The sequence below is a fragment of the Puma concolor genome, chromosome A3 (assembly GCF_028749965.1).
Source record: "Puma concolor isolate L17-30 chromosome A3, mPumCon1.1.hap2, whole genome shotgun sequence".
In the NCBI taxonomy this organism is placed as follows: Eukaryota; Metazoa; Chordata; class Mammalia; order Carnivora; family Felidae; genus Puma; species Puma concolor.
Window position 1 is genome coordinate 49363643 of NC_141669.1, and position 21037 is coordinate 49384679.

The window sequence follows — 21037 nt, forward strand, 5'->3', positions numbered from 1 at the left end:
TTCAAGTGCAACACCATACCTCCCCAAGTGACTTCCAGGAAATGAGAGGTGTCCAGCAGGTGCACAGCAAGCACACTCTGCACCCTGCATCAACCTGGGACCTTTGATGAAAGCATCTTGCATCCTGCCTCCCTCTGTCCCGCCGTGGTTATCCTCCCACACCTGGACACCTGACCTTCATGCTACATGGAGGTCTCTGCGCTGCTGGTGCTGATGTTTCCTGTCTTGGCCATTTCTGCTGCTGGTTGCACCTGGGTGCTGGCAGTGCTGTAATCCTGTTCCATGGAAGCTTCCTTTGTGTTTGTGGTTTGGGGCCTGCAGAAATGAACCGAAACTGGGGAGGGTGCTGGGAGCATCCAGAGCCTCTGTGACTGATTTAGTCAAGCATCTTCAGTCACTTTCTTCTCATTCTGAAGACTTCACATAATTAAAACCATCCCTGGCCAACACTAAATAAATTTTGCACATGCTGCTTGAATTACTGTGCAGTCTTACCCCAGTGTGGCTTTCTACGAGATTAATATTTCACTGAAACTATTCCTCTGGGTAGGCAGAAGCCAGCAGCTGTGGAAATTCAACATTTGCTTTATACAATGAAACTCTAGGACAGGGCTGCTTTTCACATTTCTCAGATATGTAGCCCATTTGGGGAAAAAAAAAAAAAAAAGCACTCTTGGCAGAGTCCATGTGGCATGAGCCAGATATCCCAGCTTGTGTTACTATATATTTAGATATAAAGTGATGAGAAAATGTGCTTCTAAATGCTTATCATATAACACTGGCGTGTAAAAGTTGGAATTACTATTTATTGAGCACCTACTATGTGCCAGGCATTTACATACTCTGTATCCTCACAAACACCCAGAAGCGCACCAGACTGGGCCTGTTTGCCTTCTGATCCCTGTTCTATCTTGGACAGCAGGAGCCAACCTGCAGGCTGCCTTTCTCAGCCTCAAGGGTGCTCTGGCTTCCTGCTGGGTTTGGCCCATGGAGGCACCACTGGGACGTTAGAGGGTAGAGGAAAGGAGGAAGCCAGTGTTTTCTCCCTCTGTCTCTTCCTCAAGCATCTCCTCTAGTAGTGGCCACATCTCTGTGATTCCAGATTCTTCCTGGTGACCCGGCTCTTGGGCAACACTGCCTCCTCCCTTTGTCCCTTCAACTGTCTGCTGTCCAATTTTGCTGCTGTCTCGATTGCCTCATGGTCCCACCCCATACAACCTTACTCCAACTAATTTCATCTTTTAAAACTCATGTCAATTTGAGGGGTGCCTGGGTGGCTTAGTTGATTAAGTGTCCAACTCTTGATTTCAGCATAGGTCATGATCTCACAGTTCATGAGTTCAAGCCCCACATCGGGCTCCTTGCTGATAGTGAGGAGCCTGCTTAGGATTCTCTCTCTTCTTCTCTCTCTGCCCTTCCACTGCTCTCTGTCTCAAAATAAATAAGTTTTAAAAGTCATGTCAATTTCAGAAGTACTTTAACCCTCGAATTTGTCATTTCTTATGTGAGGCTTCACATTTCAGCCTCTCTCTCACCTTCCACCTGCATTTCTATCTTTATCACTGTAATCAGTTCCCTGCATTAAATTCTTTCTGTTGAAAATACTTGAAACAGTTTCTGTTTCTCTGCTTCCATGCTGACTGATGGGTTGAGATAGGAATCAGCCTCATTTTAATGATAAGGTCAACTAACTTGTCTCAGTCTTAAAGATAGGGGATGGTGGAGCCGAGGTTTAAATTCAGGCCTGATCCTGAAGCTTATGAGGTTTTCCCTACATTAGCCTGTGTTCTGTTCATTGGTGCTGCATGAACCAAGTCTAATTTCTTCTGCATAATCCCTTCATATTCTAGAAGAAGGAAACTCTCACCACCTCATTCTCCAAGATTTCCCCAGATGAAATTCTCTTCCCTTCAACTGTTGCTTATAAGAAAGAATTTTGAATTTCCCCTGATATCTTGGTTGAGTCTTTTGGATTCATGCTTTTTAAACTTTAATGTGAAAATTATGATTCAGGATGACTCTGGGGACGGTTTCAGATTTACATGCAATTGTAAGAAATAATACAGGGAGCCTATGTTCCATTGAACCAGTTTCCCTAATGATAAAAATTTGCAAGACTGTAGTACAATGACCACAGCCAGGATGTTGTCACTGATACAGTCAAGATGCAGAACATTCCCGTCATCACAAGCCTCCCCCTGTTTCTCTCTTATAGCTGTGCTCACCACCCTTCTGACCCCACCCCCTCCTTAGCCCCTGAAACCACTAATTCGTTCCCCATTTCTATAATCTGACACTACAAGAATCTTATATAAGTGAAACCATACAATATGCAACCTTCTGAAATTGAATTTTTTCACTCAGCATAATTTTTTGAAGATTCATCCAGGTTGTTGCATGAGTTAAGATTTTGTTTCATTTTGTTTTGTTTTTCTGAGTAGTATCCTATGTCATGGATGTACCACATTTTGTTTAAATATTCACTCATTGTAGGAAATTTGGGTTGTTTCCAGTTTGGAGCTATTACAAATACAGCTACTATAAATACCTATGTGGATTTTGTGTGAACTTAAGTCTTCATGTCTCTGAGATAAATGCCAAGGAGCAATGCAGTTGCTGGTTGTATGTTTGTATGTTTTTTTTTTAAGAAACTGCCAAATTGTTTTCCATAGTGGCTGTTTCATTTTACATTTCCATGAACAATGTATGAGTGATCCATTTTTCTACATCCTTATCAACATTTGATGTTGTCACTATTTTTGAAGATTCTTTATATATTCTACATACTATTCCTTTTGGCAGATAAATAATTTGCAAATCCCCCCCCCCACCCCCAACCCTATAGTTTGTCTTTTCATCCTCTTAACACAGAGGAAATGTGTTTAATTTTGATGGTGTCCAAGTTATCAATTTTCCCTGTTTTGGAATGTAATTTTGGTGTCGAGCCTAAGAATTCTCTGCCTCATCCTTGATTCCAGTGGTGAAAGAAGTAGGAAGATATAAGGTTCTGGTTCTGGTTGGAGAGTGGGATTTCTGAGTGTGAGTCAGTCACCCATAGTCACTATGGGAGGGCCTAGGAACAAAGAGCAGAATGAAGACATGGTCCCTGCTCTTAAGGAGCTCGCAGCCCAGATTTCAGAGGTGGCGCCTTTCCAGATGTGTCCCTGGAAATGGTTTGCTGCAGTGGGTTGGAGGGGAAGTTTGATGGAGCAAAGGAAGCCAAGTGGCTGGTAGGCTAGCATGTTGGATGTGTCACGGTGTTTATCAGTCCTGCAGAGAAAAGCAGGTTTCTCTCTGTGCAATAATTTCTCCGGGACCATGTGTATCCTCTTCCCATCCTGTGGTGTAGGAGCTCTTTTTCCATTCAAGCCTTTGCATCTCAGACTCCATGTGGCCAAGTTGGCGTCAGCTCTTGCGTGGTTTTCACTAGTGTAGAGGGGAGGGTGAGTGGGCATCAAAGACCTGCTTCCACCCTTTGGTGCCTGAGTCTCTAAAGAGCTATCAGTTCTGTGCTTCAAGTTTCCTTTTTGTTCTTGCCCTTAATTTCTTCACGAGGCAAATGGAGATAGGAAGGTGCCACAAATTCTCTGTGAGGCTGAGGCAGCTGGGATAAGTATCTATGAGACATAAATAAACCAGCAGAAGTCACATGCGGCAGGAGTCGGCAGGAAGTGGTGCGGACAACCGAATGCGTGGGTACGGTATGTAGGCGTGGAGCAGAGGGACTCCGGGATGGACTCCAGTCCTTCTGCACACTTTTCAGTGAAGCTGGCAACATAAAGAAGCTGTGTGGGATTCAGTTGTTTCAGGGACTCCCGCTGGCCTCCCTAGCTGGGCTGAACATAGCTTGAGGCCTTGAGACTTCTGGCTGTGCGAAGTCACACATCACCATTTCCAGGTTTTTTGTGCCTACATAGAGCTGCATGAGGCTTCATTTCATGGCCCATCTGGGCACTGCTATCTGGGAACCGAATTTCCTCCCTTCCTGTTCCAGGGAGATGCTGGCCTGAAAATTTCAGTGGTGAGGGGCCACGTGGACACATCCCATTCTGGCTGTTTTGTGGGCTTTGGCTGACTGGAGGAAAGAGGAAGCAAGCATCTCTGATCTTTTACCCCTTGCTTCCCTTTCTATGAACTTGGGAGTTTAGTTTCTTTGGCTGTCTGGTTCAAATTCCACATTAAAGTCTGGCAGTGGGCTTTATCCTCTCCAGAGATGCTATTCCATCTTTTCAGAGGTCCAGGTAAACATCCTCTGGGCTTCTCTGTGAGGTGCGTGACGACACTAGGTCCAAGGCATGATGTGGTCTCCTGAGCATGTGATGGCTTTCTGATGTTTTCTGTGCCATTTCTCTTTTCTTTCAGAACTTGAGAAGCTACCTGAGGCCAAGCAAGTTTCAGAACCTTTACTGCCTCACACCAGCGTCAGCAGGGATGAACTGTTTTTGCCAGATAATCCTCTGTTCCTGACAGCACATCTCTCCCCAGGTAGCTAAGGGGATAACGAGTTTTTACTACCCTCTGCACACTATGTAATGAGATAGTAGCCTGCATGGGGGCTAACACACCAGAGCCTACTCATTGCTGCTACTAAAGTATAAGATTAAACGTATCATCACCTGGCACATTGCATTTTATACATTCAGTGATTACACTCAATATACATGAGTGGACTCAAGGTTCCAGAGAATATGATTTTGTACCACTGGAAATGAGGTTGCCTCTAGAATAGAAGCCAGTGAAAATAGCATATGATACATATAATTAGCCATTCAGTCTACGAGATGGTGCTCGTAGACAGGCTGTCGTCTTCATCAAGAGATTAGCATGTGTTTAGGGAGACACAATTATGAGATGTAAGTGATGGACAGAAGCTGTGGTTGTTCAATTGTGTTGCAGTTAGTCAGTAATCAGGAGAAGGAGCTTTGGGTCAGGGATGAAAGAAAGCTGTCAGAGAGTAAGAAGTGTAAGAACTGGTGGGTTCTGCCCAAAGAGAATGTGCTGTGATTCTGGTTGACTGGTCCTGGAGTGTCCTCTCTACACATGATTTTCCCCAGAATAGTGTGGGATTAATCTGATGGGTTATCACCAGGAGAAAGCCTTGTCTTTGAAAATATGCAGCTCCTTGGTTGCAGTTTTGCCCTTGCCATGATAATCACCAGGATCCACGTCTAGAAGAGGATCTGATTTAGCTCTTGTGCCAGTTGACTCTCCAGTAATGAATTGATAAGCTGCTATTGGTTGATGTGTTCCCTTGAGGGCTTGGTTAATGTGAGCTATTCTCCAAGAACCCATTCACTTCTGGTCACTATGAATATTGAGTTGTTGGCCCAGACCTTGCACTCATGTCCTGATCAAGGCCTGCCAAGCAACCCCTCTCTCTGACACCTTCCTGACGGTACTGGTGATGAGCACGAGGTTCACAAACACTGAGAGTCACTTAGACTGGTCAATGAAGGAATGATGTTTATTTCAGAACAGGGTTTCTCAAACTTGATACATTCCCATTTTGAGCCATTTAGTTCTTTGTTGTGGGGAACTATCCTGTGCATTGTAGGATGTTTAGCATATCCTTCCCTCCTACCTACCAGATGCCAATATCAACCTCCCACTGCAGTTGTGACAACCAAAAATGTTTCCACATATTGCCAAATTTCCACATATTGCATTTGCCCTGGGGGGCAAGCTACAGCCCAAAGTTGAGAATCATTGATTCTAGGAGCTAACCAGTGGTAAGGGACTTCTTTGAGGAACAGACCACAAATTGTACTTGGGGGTGGATGAATGCTTCATGCCCCTTACCTTCATATTGGTAGGTGTATCGATCAGGGTTCCCCAGAGAAACAGAACCAGTAGGGTATATATATCCTATTCATAGGATATATATATGTGATTATGGAGACTGAGAAGTCCCAGGATCTGCCATCTGCTAGCTGGAGACCCAAGAGAACCTGTGGTATCGTTCAGTTAAAGTATGGAGGCCTGAGGACCAATGGTGAAAATCCAATCTGAAGCTGGAGAAGATGAAATGAGATGTCTCCACCCAAACAGTAAGACAGGAAAAAAGGGTCAGATTTGTCCTCCTTCCGCCTTTCATTCCATTAGGTCCTAAACAGACTGAATAATGCCTACCCACGTTAGGGACAGAGGTCTACTTTTGTGAGTCCACAGGTTCAAATGTTAACCTCATCTGGAAAAACCCTCACACACACCCAGAAATAATGATTAATCTGGGCACTCCATAGCCAGTCAGGTTGACTCATAAAATTAACCATCACAGTAGGAGATACAGAAGAATTTTAGTGATAAGTCAGCCCACTCAGGGCCAGTCACAGCCCTGGTATCATTTGGTGTTCTAGGTGGCTTAGAAACACCCTCAGAGACTTATGCATACAAAACTCATGCCTAAATGCTCTTTTTGGTTTTCGGCTAGCCAGCATTTACTGTGAGTCTCCTTTCGTCAGGCACCGTGTTAGATGCTTAGGTAACGAGGATACATCAGATGCCTTTTCATTCTAGAAGAAAACCTGTAAACTGATCACTCCAATTACACTATCATAGATGCAATATTAGAAGAATACTTGGAGACTTCGATAGCCAAAAAAAAGGGTTTGAGTGATTTGGAGCTTTACTGCAGTGGACCTTGCTTTTTTGCCCCCTCAATCATGAATATTTATTGAATTTTACACAAACATATTTTTGCCTGTAATGATGTGATATATTTTTCCTCTGAATCTCTAAATGTGATAGATTATTTACTATCCAATTTTTTAATAAGTGAAATTACATCTTTTACTTGTAATTAAACTATATTCATAATGTGGTATAAATTAGAATTTAATTGACTTCAATTTTAATATCAGCATAAAATAATTCTGCTACCATTCCTGTTAACTTGAAACCAAAATTTGATTGCAGGATTTTTTAAATGGATTAACCTTCAAAATTCACCGTTGTACCTCATTAACACCTTATTACTATTATTTTGAAATTGTGATAAAATATATATAAAACAAAACTTACCATCTTAACCATTTTAAACTTACAGTTCAATGGCATTAAGTGCATTTACACTGTTGTGCAAGCATCCATTTCCAGGATACTTTTCATCTTGCAAAACTGAAACTTTGTACCTTGTACCCACTAAACAGTAACTTCCAATTCTTCCCTTACCCTAACCACTGGCAGCCACCATTCTACTTTCTGTCTCTGTGAATATGACTACTCTAGTTACTTCATAAATGTTGAATCCTATAGTATTTTGGTTCATTACAGTTCTTTTGTGACTGATTTATTTCACTTATCAGAATGTCCTCGGGGTTCATCCATGTTGTAGTACGTGTCAGAATAAGGGGGAAAAAGTTACAGAGAGGAAAGGAGGCAAACCATAAGAGACTCTTAAAAACTGAGAATAAACTGAGGGTTGATGGTGGGTGGGAGGGAGGGGAAAGTGGGTGATGGGCATTGAGCAGGGCACCTGTTGGAATGAGCACTGGGTGTTGTATGGAAGCCATTTGACAATAAATTTCATATTAAATAAATAAATAAGACCTTAAAAAAAAGAATTTTCTTCCTTTTAAGTCTGTAATATTCCATTGTATGTATATACCATATTTTGTTTATCCATTCATCTTCCTTCCTCCCTCCCTCCCTTCCTTCCTTCCTTCCTTCCTTCCTTCCTTCCTTCCTTCTATACTAGCCATCCTAATGGGTGTGAGGTGGTATCTCATTGTAGTTTTGATTTGCATTTCCCTAGTGATTAGTGATGTTGGGGATCTTTTCATTAGTTTATTGATCACTTGTGTATCTTCTTTGGGGAAATATCTATTCAGGTCATTTGCCTATTTTCTAATTAGGTTGTTTGATTTTTTGTTGTTGATTTTCTAGGAGTTCTTTACATTATCTGCATATTATCCCCCAATCAGATATATTACTTGCAAATATTTTCTTCCATTTTGTGGGTTGCCTTTGCACTTTGCTGATTGTGCCCTTTGATGCACAGAAGTTTTAAGTTTTGATGTAGCCCAGTTTATCTATTTTAACTTTTGTTTCCTGTGCTTTCAGCATTTATCTAAGAAATTGTTGTCAAATCCAGTGTCATAAAACTTTTCTCATATCCATTCTCTTAAAAATTGTATAATTTTAGTTCTTCCATTTAAGTCTTTGACCCATTTCTAGTTAAATTTTTAATATGGTATAAGGTAAGGGTTGAACCTCATTCTTCTGCAGGTGGATACTCAGTTTTCTCAACACCATTTGTTGAAAGGACTGTTTTTCCTCATTGAATGGTCTTGGCATTGCTGTTGAAAATCATCTGACCATATATGTAAAGGTTTATTTCTGAGCTCTCTGTTCTATTCCAATTGGTCCATATGTCTGTCTTTATTTCAGTACTACATTGTTTTGATTATTGTAGCTTTGTAATAAATTTTGAAATCAGAAAGTATGAGACTTCCAACGCAGTTCTTTTTCCAGATTCTTTTGGCTACTTGAGATTCCTTGAGATTCCATATGAACTTTAGTATGGATTTTTCTATTTCTGGAAAAGAAAGTCATTGGGATTCTGAGACTGCCATAGGACTTTTGAATTCTCTTTTAAAGGAAACACTTGCCAGACAGATAAGGGGAGCAGGGGGCATTTTAGACAGAAGGAAAAGCATGTTCAAATGCATGAAAAGATAAAAGAGCTTGATATGTTTGGGGAACTAAAAGTAAGCTGGTAATGTTGGAGCATTAGGCATGTTGACATTTCTGTGTATATGCGTGTGGCTGTAGACTCGAGGAGATGAATTAGGAGCTAAGGTAGGAGTCAGATATTGTGGAAGTGTCTGTGTATTGTGCGAAGAAGTTTAATGGGGATTAGTTGAAGGGCTGGGCTGTGGAGTGAAGTGATTATGTTTGTACTTTATCAAGATGGCCCAGTTGGTGAGAGTGTGCACTAGATTGGGCAGGAAGAATTTGTTAGCAGAAGGATTAGGTGAAGCAAAACTCCCAGAAACGAACTGGCGAGACTTGTGCTATGGTAGAATTAGTGGGGAAAGATAGGAGGGAATGGATCTGAAATAGTTTTGCACTACTACATGTTCAGACATTTCCCAGTGACTTCACTCTCTTCCTGGGTCCTGAAGTCCTCAGGTCTGCAGAACAGTCTCTGAACTCAGAGCGGTGGTGCCAACTATTCACTTGTATCATATAGTTGTGACCTTTTAAGAACTCCAGTGGCTGTTGACTACGGCCCAGGGCTCTGGCTCAGAGGTGCAGGGTCCCTCAGCAGTAGTCGGCCCCTCTCACAGCCCCTGAAGCTCCAACTCCTCATCCTGCCACTCCTGGGCCTCTGGCTGCTCCAATGACCTTGTGGTTATTTCTGTCTTACCTGTGCACTGGTCTTTCTTTCCTTGCTTTGGTTTTCCCTGAGCCCACTGGAATCCACCAGAACGTGAGTTGTCTTCTCTGTTGTGACCCATTCCATCCGCCTGTGGAACTGCAGCTCCCCAGGCCCCCTTGTGTGGTCCGTGTTACTGAGGCCATGACCCACCTAAGAACCTGCTTCTTCTCCAAGGGCTGGAGTCCTCTGCTTCTTTAGCTTTCCCCAACCTGACATCCCTCCACGCACTGTGACTCAGTTCCCCACCCTCAGCCTAGAGCAGCATTGAATAGGAGTTGTCAGGGTCTTTGCTATTTCTTTCTCCCTTTATCTCAGCGAGGGTTTTGCTGAGTGAACTGGGTGATAAGAGTGCCAGGTCTGAGCTGCAGCAGCAGCAGCTGCAGAGACGATGTGCTCCAGCAGCCAGAGGCTGAGCCACTTAACACGGAGATCCCAAGTCCTTGTTCTGAACCCTGGTGGGACCATTCTGCTGGTTGGCAGCATGTGTGTTTGGTTGGCCCATTCCTGGTCACAGGTGGAGTCATGGAACTGCGGGCAGGGAGTGGGCTCAAGCTCCCAAGTTCTTGTGGGCAGTTTAGAACGGGAACCACTCTGGCAGTTCTGGGATAGTCAGCTCTGACCCATTGCCAAAGACACACATTTGGTGACCTGTAGGATGAGGCAAACGGCTCAAAGTACACAAGGACTGTCAGTGCAGGAGAAAGCAGAGCCAGGCAAGGAGTGGGCTGCTGCTTGGGGTTACAATGAGCGATTGAAGTAATGATGGGCTGTGCTTCCAAGGCGAGCCAGACAGAATGCAATAGAAAGTTGCAGGGAAGGTGAGGGAGAAGTGTTAAAAAGGGAACTGGGGAGGAGATGGGGAAGAGAGAGGGGAAAGTCCAGGAAAAACAGAAATGTACAGAGCTGCTGCTTCCTTGAAAGCCATGAAGCTTGCAGAGCAAAGGAGGACAAGACCCCAGATCCCTGGCTGGGAAGGCTGGTTGGCATTTAGGGGACTGGGTCTTTGTTGTTGAGCCCAGGCTACCTGGAACATGGCCTCAGAAGAGCAGAATGTGTTCTCATCACTTACTCTGTGTTTCCAAACAGAAGAGAAGCGAGGGAGGTGCCACCTTGATCCAGCTGAAGCATTTCCAGGAAGCTTCTCTCTGGATGCCACGTCGAGGCTGCCCTGCTGTAGCACAGAGCTGGTGATTGCCGAGTGTGTGGACATGGCTTTGCTCAGCAACATCCTGGCGGCCTATTCCTTCGTCTCAGGTAGTTGTCCAGTCTCGGCTGGGCCAGGGTTGAGGGCTGAGGGTATCTTCTGAGTGGCTATCAATGGCCTTATACTCCGAAGAGAAATGTTACACAAAGTGGAGGGATCCTGCTGTGAATTTTGAGATGAAAGATCTTCTGGTTTGACAGTTAAGCTTGGTATTCTCTAATTCAGCAGATGATTTCAGGGGGGTGGGCTCTCAAAGTTTTATCTTGCTAAAAATATTTGGTTTCCCTGAGGCTCAAGTGAGTGAATAAAGTAGCCTGAGGCTATTATTACTTGTCATTGTGCACTTGACTCCAGGTGAGAGAGGCTCATGGAGTATCCTCAGCCTGCTTATTTCTGTGCCGTGGTTCTCAGCCCCACCCAGGCGTGTGTGTGTGAGTGTGTTTGTGTGGGGGGCATGTGTTTGTGGGGCTGTATGAGGTATCTGATAATCTCCTGGGAGACGTGAAGACATGAAGCATGTAAGTCTGAGAGAGTCTGTTACTTGCCCCTTCCTTGATTCAGAGTTGTACTCTTAAGAATATAGCTCACTGCCTCCTCAAGATGCTGGAGAATAGAGAATATGCTGTTCATATAAGAGAAGCCATTTAAAAATACATGAAAATAGGGGCGCCTGGGTGGCGCAGTCGGTTAAGCATCCGACTTCAGCCAGGTCACGATCTCGCGGTCCGGGAGTTCGAGCCCCGCGTCAGGCTCTGGGCTGATGGCTCAGAGCCTGGAGCCTGTTTCCGATTCTGTGTCTCCCTCTCTCTCTGCCCCTCCCCCGTTCATGCTCTGTCTCTCTCTGTCCCAAAAATAAATAAACGTTGAAAAAAATAAATAAATAAATAAATAAAAATACATGAAAATAGACCTCAATCAAGCTGAAATTTAAAAAAAAATACATGAAAATGCTCAATGGTTTGAGCGACCAGATGAATTTTCTGCTGCTTGAGTGAATTTTATTTTTTGATAGTTTGCTTTGGCTTTGTTTTGTTTTGCCTCTTGTCTCAGGATGTTGTACAAAAAGGAAGGGGCTTCCGATTCTGTGTCTCCCTCTCTCTCTGCCCCTCCCCCGTTCATGCTCTGTCTCTCTCTGTCCCAAAAATAAATAAAAACGTTGAAAAAAAATTTTTTTAAAAAAAACAAAAAGGAAGGGGCTGAGGCCCTGATTCGAATTCCTCTAATCAGAGGGCCAATTTTGCTTTCTGCTTCTCTAGCCAGGGTTGATGTGTGGTGACCTCAGAGTTCAGAGGTAAAACCTGACATTTCTATTTACAGTGGCAAATCTGAGCCAGGGTTGAGGATAGAGGAAGCTCATGTCTTCTCTTTGAGAGAGGATCTTGGATGATATGCAACCTAATTTTAGAAAGGAAGACTTCTCAGGGTGGCAAGATGCAGCCCATGGCCTGCATATGCCTCAAAGCCAGGGTTCTCCCATTCTGGGTCAGTAAAGGCCTGGGTCATCAGTCAGCCCCTCACCTCCCTAAGGAAGTCTGGTGCCTGCGGCCTCCTTCCCCAGGCACCAAACCCCAGAGGAATCTCAGCTTTGCTCTTTCTTCAAGGCTGTACTGGGGAGCAAGGGCACTGGAGTTGGAAAAGAGATATTTGAAACTCTGGTATCATGTTTCATAAGCAATTGAATGATGATCCTCTCAACTCTGTAGTGAAGACAAACCCAAAATGAAGTGGGTGGTGGCAGGGAGGGCCTGGAGGTTCCAAGGGCTCAAAGGCACTTGCACATCAGCTGTTGCAAGAAAGTATCTCGGGTGAGAACATACAGGCTACTGGACTTCGGAGTTGGCACAGGAGGTTCCTGGCAGTTTTCCATTTCAGCCAGCATGACCCTGAGTTGTGACCATTGAATGTGGTAACTCATTGAATGGTCTGGTGTTTACTGTGGGTCTTGTGATATTGCTAGAGCCGAAGGAGTACATGGCCCTGTTTTTCTCTCCCCTCCAACCTTCCTCCTTCCAACCGCATATTCTGGAATTAAATATTGATTGAGAGACAGGAAGATAATGCTTCTTTTAAGTAAATATGGGCTGAAATAAAAAGAGAATGCAAGGAAATGGAAAGTAAAGTGGCCAAAATAAAATGTGTTCGATCTAGTAAATAGACTTGATGGCTGAAAATTAATTCTGAGTGTGATGGGGGAACAATCCTTGTAAAGAAAATGAATTAAGAAAATTTAAAATATGAAGGTGAATATAACAGATACAAAAATAATTGTTTTAAAAGAAGAAAACAGAACAAATGGATAGGAGGCAATAATGAAAAGTATGTTAGAAGAAAATTGTAAAACACGTCCTAATCTTGTAGCTGTCTCATGTTCTCATTCAGCTGAATCTGGTCTTCAACTACACAGGGGCCCCTGATCCCTTCTAATTTCTTCCAGAGCATCACTTGACTCTTATTTTGTCCATGTGGTCCATCATTTCAGCAACATATTTGCCGATGCACACAACTCCCTTATTCTTTGTCCAGCTTCTGATTAAAACAACAGGGAAAACACTAACTCTAAGCAAACCCTACTTTCTCCCCTTTCTCCCTCTGCTCTGAAGTAACCAAATCTGCTACAACTTTGCAGATGGAAGCCATTGGAAATCCATGGTATCAAACCTCAGCTGGGACTGAAGCACTATCTTGTTCCCATGCATCACAAAGCCATTTCAAACCCTGGAAGTTCTAGTAATTTAAATACCTATTTATCAAAATGTAACCTACGATTAAATGGCAAATGCAAACAAAGAGGAAAAAATGCAGCATTAATGAAGAAGGGCTCAAGTTTATAATATATAAAGAGTTTTTACAAATCCATAAAAGATCGGTGTCTCAAAGAATAGTAGCAAAGAACAAGCATCAGCAGTTTGCCAAAGAAACAATGCAAATTGCTGATAAAACACACACAGCTTGAGTTCTAGCAATTGAACAAATGCAAAATAAAAGCAATGAGTTCATATTTTTATTTTATAAAATTCTCAAAGATTTGAGTGATTATGTATATAATTTCAATTTTGGAGACAGTGTGGGGAAGTGAGTACTCACAGTGTTATGGAATTGTAAATTGCTACAACCTCTCTAGAGAATGATTTGGGAACATGTGTCAAAAGCCTTAGAAACTTGGGTGTCATTTAGCCAGCAGTTCCACATCTAGGAATTTATCCTAAGGACCTAACTAGGGACATGGGCAAACATTTTACTATGAGAACAATTGATCTCAGAACTGTTTATAATAGTAAAAAATCAGAAAAATGGGTGAATATTAATTGAAGCAGAAAGATGTGCTGTTGCGTGAATAAAGCCTGTTACTATATAGTATACACAATATAATCCCATTTATATTTGTATATTCACATGTATATGTAACCACATTTTACTGCAAATTATATCTGGATGTTGGGATTTTATGAGTGCATTTGTGCATTTTTAATTTTCTTTTGCTTAGCTGTATGCCTAAGTATTCTATACTTCATTGATATCACTTTTGTAATAAATAATGTTATTTTATTGGAATTTAAGATTTAGAATTATATCATATATATATTTTAAAAATTACTACTCCCTTATTCTTTTCTGACTTCTAGACCTAAGTATCTAAATGCCCTGAACATTACCACTTGGGTGTGCCATAAGCATTTCAAATTCAACCTGGCCTGCAATGGAATATTGTCCTTCTTTTTAAATTGTTCTTTCTTTGGTGTACCATCTAGGGCATCAGTTTTACCAGAAATATGATTTCTAGTCTTTGGTATACCTTATTCACTGCCCATATACAATTGGTTAGGGTTGATCTATTTTGCCTCTCAATGTTTCTCATATGGTCCCCTCCATTTTATTCCCACCATCATTGAATTGATCCAAGCCCCACTGAGTTTTTGCTTATCTTATCATAATGATATTTTCCATGGTCTGCCTGCCTTCAGTCTTGCTTCATAGACTGTGTTTTATAGCAAAATGATCTTTCTGAACTGTAGTTGTGATGATGATGTAATTCTTTTTATTTTTTAGAATACTTTAGAATACTTATTATCTCTGGGATGAAGTTCAAGCACTTTTGTATGTTTTAATAATTAGGATTGTTTTAAGCTGCAGATAATAGAAAATCTCAACTTGGTGGCCTAAACATATAAGAGTTATCTTACCTTCATAAGAAGTTTGGAGGTAGGTGGTCCATTGGCTCAAAGATGTAGGGACCAGCATCTCTGTGATTTTCATGTTCTTTCTATTATGGCTGCACAGTGGCTGCTGTCACTCTTGCCCTCATTCAAGATGGTTAAGAAAAGGAAGGATGTTCCAGTAGATCTCTTCTCATATTTCATTGGCCAAAACTTTGTTACATGACCATTTAGCTGAAAAAAAATGACAAAGCTTTTTCAGCTTTTAGACCAGTGACTCATAACCAGGTGTGATTTTGCCCTACAGGGGATTTCAGGAAATGTCTGGAAACACTTTTGGTTGTCACAAACGGGGTGGGGTGGGGCTACTATTAGCATCTATCAGTGGAGAAACGTCCTATGATGCACAAGACAACCCCCACAGCAAAGAATTAACTGGTCCAAGAGGTCAATAGTGCTGAGGTTGAGAAGACATGCTCCAGAGGCAAGTAAGGGAGAAGGGATTTGGGGATAGTGTAAGTTCTCCAACCTGCAGTTTCTTATGTGGCTTACCAGGGCTTTTAGTGCCTGAACTTGACTTCTCTGTACTGTCATTTAGTTGTAGACCTCCCTGACCAACACCTCACTCCAATTATTCTAAACCACTTGCTAGGCCTTTTCTGACCTCTTTGCCTTTGGCAGTCATCTCCTTTCCCAAGAATTCTTCCCTTCAGTCCTCGACTGGCTAGCTCCCTCGCAGTCTTCAGGGTCTGCTATTTACTCTCTTTGCTCCCCCACCCTGGCTTAGGTGCTCATCCGTGTGCTCCTCACACATGTTTTGCTTCCCTTGATCTCAGCACTTGGATTGGAGGAGTTAACATTTCTTGTTTCAACTCTGTGCAGCCAACCCCTTGGGATCATAATATAATAATTTATGATGAGGATAATAATCTCATTAATAGTAATAGCCTCATGAATAACTTCTAATAGGGTTAGAAAGATTAAATGGAATGATTGCTCTTTAATTTAATGTTTTGAATTGATAATACATTCTCCTGCTCACTCTTCCATTTCCTTTAGTTTCTTCCTTAAAGTCACCTTCTCAGTTAAATTCCCTCTGGTCACTCCACCTGCCTGCTCCCCTCCAGCACACATCTGACACTTCCTACCCTCCTTCCTATTTTTACTGTTTTCTTCTCCTTATCACCTTATTACCATCTAACATACAACTATTTTATTTGTTTATTTTATTTAATATCTCTCTGAATAGACTACAGGCTCCCAGGAACACTGGGGTTTTTGTTTCTTTCCTCAGCCTCTAGAATAGTGTCTGGCACCTATTAGATGCTCAACAAATCAGTGAATCAACATGGCTCCATGATCAAACAATATAAAAAGATACATAGTGAGAAGTTTTAACTGCCCCTCCATCCAGTCCCCAAGTTTGACCTATCATCAGGCTTCTCTGCATCCTTCCAGGGTCCTTTGTGCACAGGTAAGGAAATATGAACATACAGTCTCATTCTCTCCCCTTTTATACACAGGTAGCATTTCATACATACTGTTTTGTACTTTGCCTTTTTCAGCGAGCAACCAACGTATCATAAAGATGTGTTATAGCAGTGTATAGAGAGCTTCCTTATTCTTTTAGACAACTATATCCTGTTCTTATGTACAGATGAACCATAATTTAACCAGTCCCCTGCTGATGGCCGGTGAGAGTGATTCAAATCTTTTCAAATGGGCAACAGAGTTGCAATAAATAAAACAAACCATGGCATATACACATGTTCAAGTGTATTTGTAGAATAAGTTCCCCAAAGTGGAATTGTTGGATCAAAGTATGTATAAATTAGTAATTAAGTTAAATATTATCAAAGCGCCACTTATGAAGGAATTTTACCAATTTACTCTTTTTAAGATGCATAAGAAGGTCCTGCAACAGTATCTCCCAACTGTTGGGTTTTTGACAATCTGATAAATGAAAAATATACATAAATATCATTTAATTTCTGTTTCTCTTGGTCATAGGTCAGGAAACCTTTTCTGTAAAAGGTCATATAAACAGAGAACAGTCTCTCTGTTCTAACTGTTCAACTCCTGTGTTGATAATATGAAAGCAGACATAGATAAAACATAGATGAAGTGGCTGGCTGTGTGCCAATAATAAAACAGATGGTGGTCAGGTTTGGCTTATGAGCCATAGTGTGCCAATTCCTGCTCTAGGTGAGCATCCTTTCATATATTGAAGGGCCATTTGTATTTCTTTTTCTGTGAACTGTTTATATCTTTTGTCCATTTTCTCTCTTGGTTGGTCTTTTTTCTTAATGCTCTTTCTAGAATGCTCTTTATGCACTAGCTCTTTGTCTCTGTTACATATTTCAAACATTTTTCATAATTTTGGCATTTGTCTTTTAACTTTGTTTACAATAATTTTTTTCAATGCAGAAGTTTTGGGGATCATTTTTTCATTTAACTAATATTCTTTGAATATGTAATTATAAGTACAGTGGTGTGGACTATGTGTAGTTCGCTAGAATTTGAATCATTTTTCCTATGAGACTGGCTTGAGAAAGATTGTCTCTTAACAGTGAGGGGACCTAACCCACCATAACTCAATTAATAGTCACAGATTTGGAGCTTGGAGAAAGTACCATAGTTTCTGTTCTGTGTAATCCCTCTTCTGGAAATCCTGTGGGAGTTGAGAACCTTTGTGTCTTTAGCCCAGAAGGCACTGTAAACTAACAGTAAATTTTTGTGGAATAAAGTAACCTTTTATTGACCTATAATATTTGAACAAATTTTAACAATTGGAATATACTCTGCTGGAGAGGGCTTGGTAAAAGTAGTACTTTCATTCACAGCCAATGGCAAGATAATTTAATGTACTACTTTTGAAAAGCCACTTGGTGATATGTATCAAGAGGTATACAAATATGTATCCCTTCTAACACAAAGATTTCTTTTCTGAGGGGGCGCCTAGGTGGCTCAGTCGGTTAAGCATCTGACTTTGGCTCAGGTCATGGTCTTGGGGTTCGTGAGTTCAAGCCTTGCATTGGGCTCCGTGCTGACAGCTCAGAGCCTGGAGCCACTTCAGAATCTGTGTCTCCCTCTCTCTATGTCCCTCCCTCACTCATACTCTGTCTCTGTCTCTCTCTCTCTCTCAAAAGTAAATAAACATAAAAAAAAAAAAGCGTACTTTAAAAAGAATGATTCCTTTTCTGAGAATGCATTCTAAGGCAACACATGAAACAAACAAGCAGAAAAGGAAGTAGTGTTACACACAGAAGTACTCTGACTATACATTTGTCCAAACTCACAGAATGTACAACACCCGGAGCCCGAATGTAAACTATGGACCTTGTGTGATTATGATGTGTCAGTGTTGGTTCATCAACTGTAACAAAGGTACCGCTCTGGTAGGGGATGTTAATAATGGGAGAGGCTATGGGTGTGTGGGGGTGGGGAGTATGTGGGAAATCTCTGTCTTTTCTTCTTAATTTTGTTGTGAACCTAAAACTGCTGTAAAAAGTCTTAAAAGCAAACAAACAAACAAAAAACCCATGCAGATAAAAATATATAAACTATATAAATATAATGAAGTAAATATAAATAAATATGTACATATTCTTATGACAGGAAAAAAGAACAGAAGAACATTCACTACACTACACAGTATGTAGTTATATTCAGGTTGTGAGCTTATGGTTGTTTTACAAATTTTTGTCATTCCCTACTCTTTTAATGCTATATACACACATACATGTACATTTATATGTATGCACACATATATACACCTACATACATCTATATACATGTTAACCAACATACAATAAGTTTATTAACTGGACTTTTAGAAACTGTGTATTCATGATTTAATTCAGTATTTGTGAGATACACATAATGAGCAAGGCAATATGCTAGATGCTCTAGAAATTCAAAGTGAATCATGTGGATTCTGCCCTCAATTTTCTCTGTTATATGGGAAAAATAGTAGTTATATAACTAATTGTAATACAACTACATAAAGTGCTGCCTAGATTGGAGGGGCTAATTAATCACACTCTTCCTTCCAGACTCAAGAAGCCAGAAACGCATCAGAATAGGGTACTGACTATAGCAGTGGTTAAGCCACAACAGAGAATGTTCTGGGCCTTCTACCTAGCTCCCCTTAGTCCTGGGGTGATACGATGGCAGGTCTTCCCTGCTGCACGTGAAGAAAGGTGAGCAGGGTGGATTAGGATGATGGGTAAGGGAACAGAAGGCCTCTTTCGGGGAGTGCTTATGGCCTGGATGGCCTCAAAAAGGTGAGGATGGCCTCAAAAGAGGTGAAAGCAAGGGGGTATACTCCAGAGCCAGCCTAGTGGGGCAGGGATTCTCCAATATTCCCTCTTCCTGAGGAAGAACAAGTCGGGGATGGAAGAAGGAGGGAAGCTTTCTCCAGCATTTCAGAAAGGGCAGAAGTGTTAGTAGGAGTCTTCGCTTCTTTATGGTGAGGGACAGAATCTCATAAAGAGGAATCCTTGCAATGCCTGAAGAGTTCAGAGAAAAAATGATGCTAAATACTCCCTGATACTACAAAAGCCCTGTTACTCTCTTTAAAACCTATTTGTAAAACTTTTTTTCTTTCCAGTCAAGGGATTGCAAGCTTTGAGGCCAACAAGAAAAGTCCAGGCAGGAGAACCAATTACACTTGCACGGAGACCAGCTGATCTGCCCTGGGCTGCTTCTGCTCTTTTGCAGAGTTTGCTGGGCATGGTCTGACCTCTGAAGGTGCAAATGAAATTAGTCCCAGGACCTCCACATAGAGCCTTTTCCTGCTCATGAAAACAATGACCCTGCAGGAAGCAAGATACAGCAATACATTTATTTTTATTTACTGAGGGAAAACAACCGGCAATAGCCCTCCCCACTCTACTTCCTGGGCAATTAACAGCTGTCTGGATCTGGCCAAGACCAGGGTGGATCATTGGCCAAGAGGAAGTGACCTGGAGCAGAGATGAGAAAAAACAACCACGATAGAGCTACAGTTTCGATTTTTGCAGAAGCATGATGAAGAAAACCAAAACAAATTGTATCAGCTGTGAAAATCAACCCTGAGTCATCTCCTCAGGATCCAGTGAAGCCCAGTAAACTCCCTTGCTCTCTCTCATTGCTTTTGCTGGGCTTCTCTAGGAATCCTTGTCTGAGACTGCTGTAGGCAAAAAAGTATGTTTTCTGGTTGGAGTAGCAGGACAGGATGGACTAGTTAAGCTGGGGAGAGGGGAGAATAGTGGTTCCCAAGATAAAGTTCAATAACCATCTTCCAAGTTAACCTATGTAATGGGAGGCTGTGAGGGCAGGGTGTGAAAAACATGGAGAAATACATTCACAGGGAAGAAAGGGTGGGATGAGAAAAGGAAGGAAGGTAAGGGAGAAAGGGAAAGAGGGAGGAAAACAGATAGATTAGATGGATGGAGGGATGGATGGGAGGGAGGGAGAGAACTCAGAAGGAAGGAAGAGAGGGAGAGAGGGAGGAAGAAAATAAATAGAGTGGGTTATTATTTATTGAATGCCTATCTTTGTCAAGATCATGGATAATCCCTTTATGCTGGTCATCTGTAATACCTTTAACCCTTACCACAATTCAGTGGGGTAGGTAAGTGGTATTTAAGAAATGACTTAGATGAGGCTTCAAACTGATGCAGTTCTGCCCAGTGGTTTTCCATCTTGGTAAAAGCATGGATTTGGGTATCTTTTCTAGAAAGCCTCCTCAGAGCCCCATATCTGAACTTTAGCTTTTCCACTTACCTTTATGTTTCCAGAGATCCCTCTTTATGCTTCGTAATAGCTCTTCCCTTTGGTCCTGGAATGATTGGGTCTACTTCCCTGCTGGTCTGCTCCTTAAGGCAAGAGCTGCCTCAGTTCTCTCAGTTTCTGCTGGATATCAACCAGACAGAATTCAGTTTCATCCCCCTTCACTGAACATGTATTTATTTATATCAAGCAATTAATTCTTATTAGATATAATTGACATAACATTGTATAGATTTAAGGTGACAAGGTGTTGACTTGGCATATTCATATATTGCAGTGTGATTACCATCATAACATTAGCTACCATGTGTCTCACGTCCCCTAATTATTATCTCTTTTTTTTTTTTTTTTTTTTTTGTGGTGAGAACAATTAAGTTCTCTTAGCAACTTTGAAGCCTGTAATACAGTATTGTTTTCTGTAATTCACTATGCTGTGCATTAAATCCCCAGGACTTATTCGTCTAGTGGTTACAAATTTATACCCTTAAACAACACAGCTACGATTCTCTCATTCTCTAGCCC

The 21037-nt window shown here is 41.6% G+C and overlaps 1 protein-coding gene and 1 long non-coding RNA gene across 9 annotated transcripts in view; one reads left to right on the forward strand and one right to left on the reverse strand.

Moving 5' to 3' along the window:
• EVA1A (eva-1 homolog A, regulator of programmed cell death) overlaps nucleotides 1-21037 on the forward strand; it is a 50361-nt gene that overhangs the window by 19631 nt on the left and 9693 nt on the right. For 3 of the 7 annotated variants that reach the window (XM_086700751.1, XM_086700749.1, XM_086700750.1), the window contains 2 exons: nucleotides 4363-4485; nucleotides 10469-10636. In XM_086700751.1, the coding sequence (XP_086556877.1) occupies nucleotides 10591-10636 (46 nt within the window). In that variant the 5' untranslated portion in view covers nucleotides 4363-4485; nucleotides 10469-10590. Of the gene's footprint in view, nucleotides 1-4362; nucleotides 4486-9738; nucleotides 10201-10468; nucleotides 10637-21037 lie in introns of those variants that run through there. The other 4 variants (XM_086700748.1, XM_086700746.1, XM_086700752.1 and 1 more) reach the window with 4 other exon arrangements.
• LOC147582429 (uncharacterized) overlaps nucleotides 1-21037 on the reverse strand; it is a 67534-nt gene that overhangs the window by 12201 nt on the left and 34296 nt on the right. The window contains exons 3-5 of one of the 2 annotated variants that reach the window (XR_015249094.1): nucleotides 20510-20638; nucleotides 14768-14974; nucleotides 176-315 (exon numbers count right to left, since the gene is read on the reverse strand). This is a non-coding gene — a long non-coding RNA (uncharacterized LOC147582429). Of the gene's footprint in view, nucleotides 1-118; nucleotides 316-14767; nucleotides 14975-20509; nucleotides 20639-21037 lie in introns of those variants that run through there. The other variant, XR_015249093.1, reaches the window with a different exon arrangement.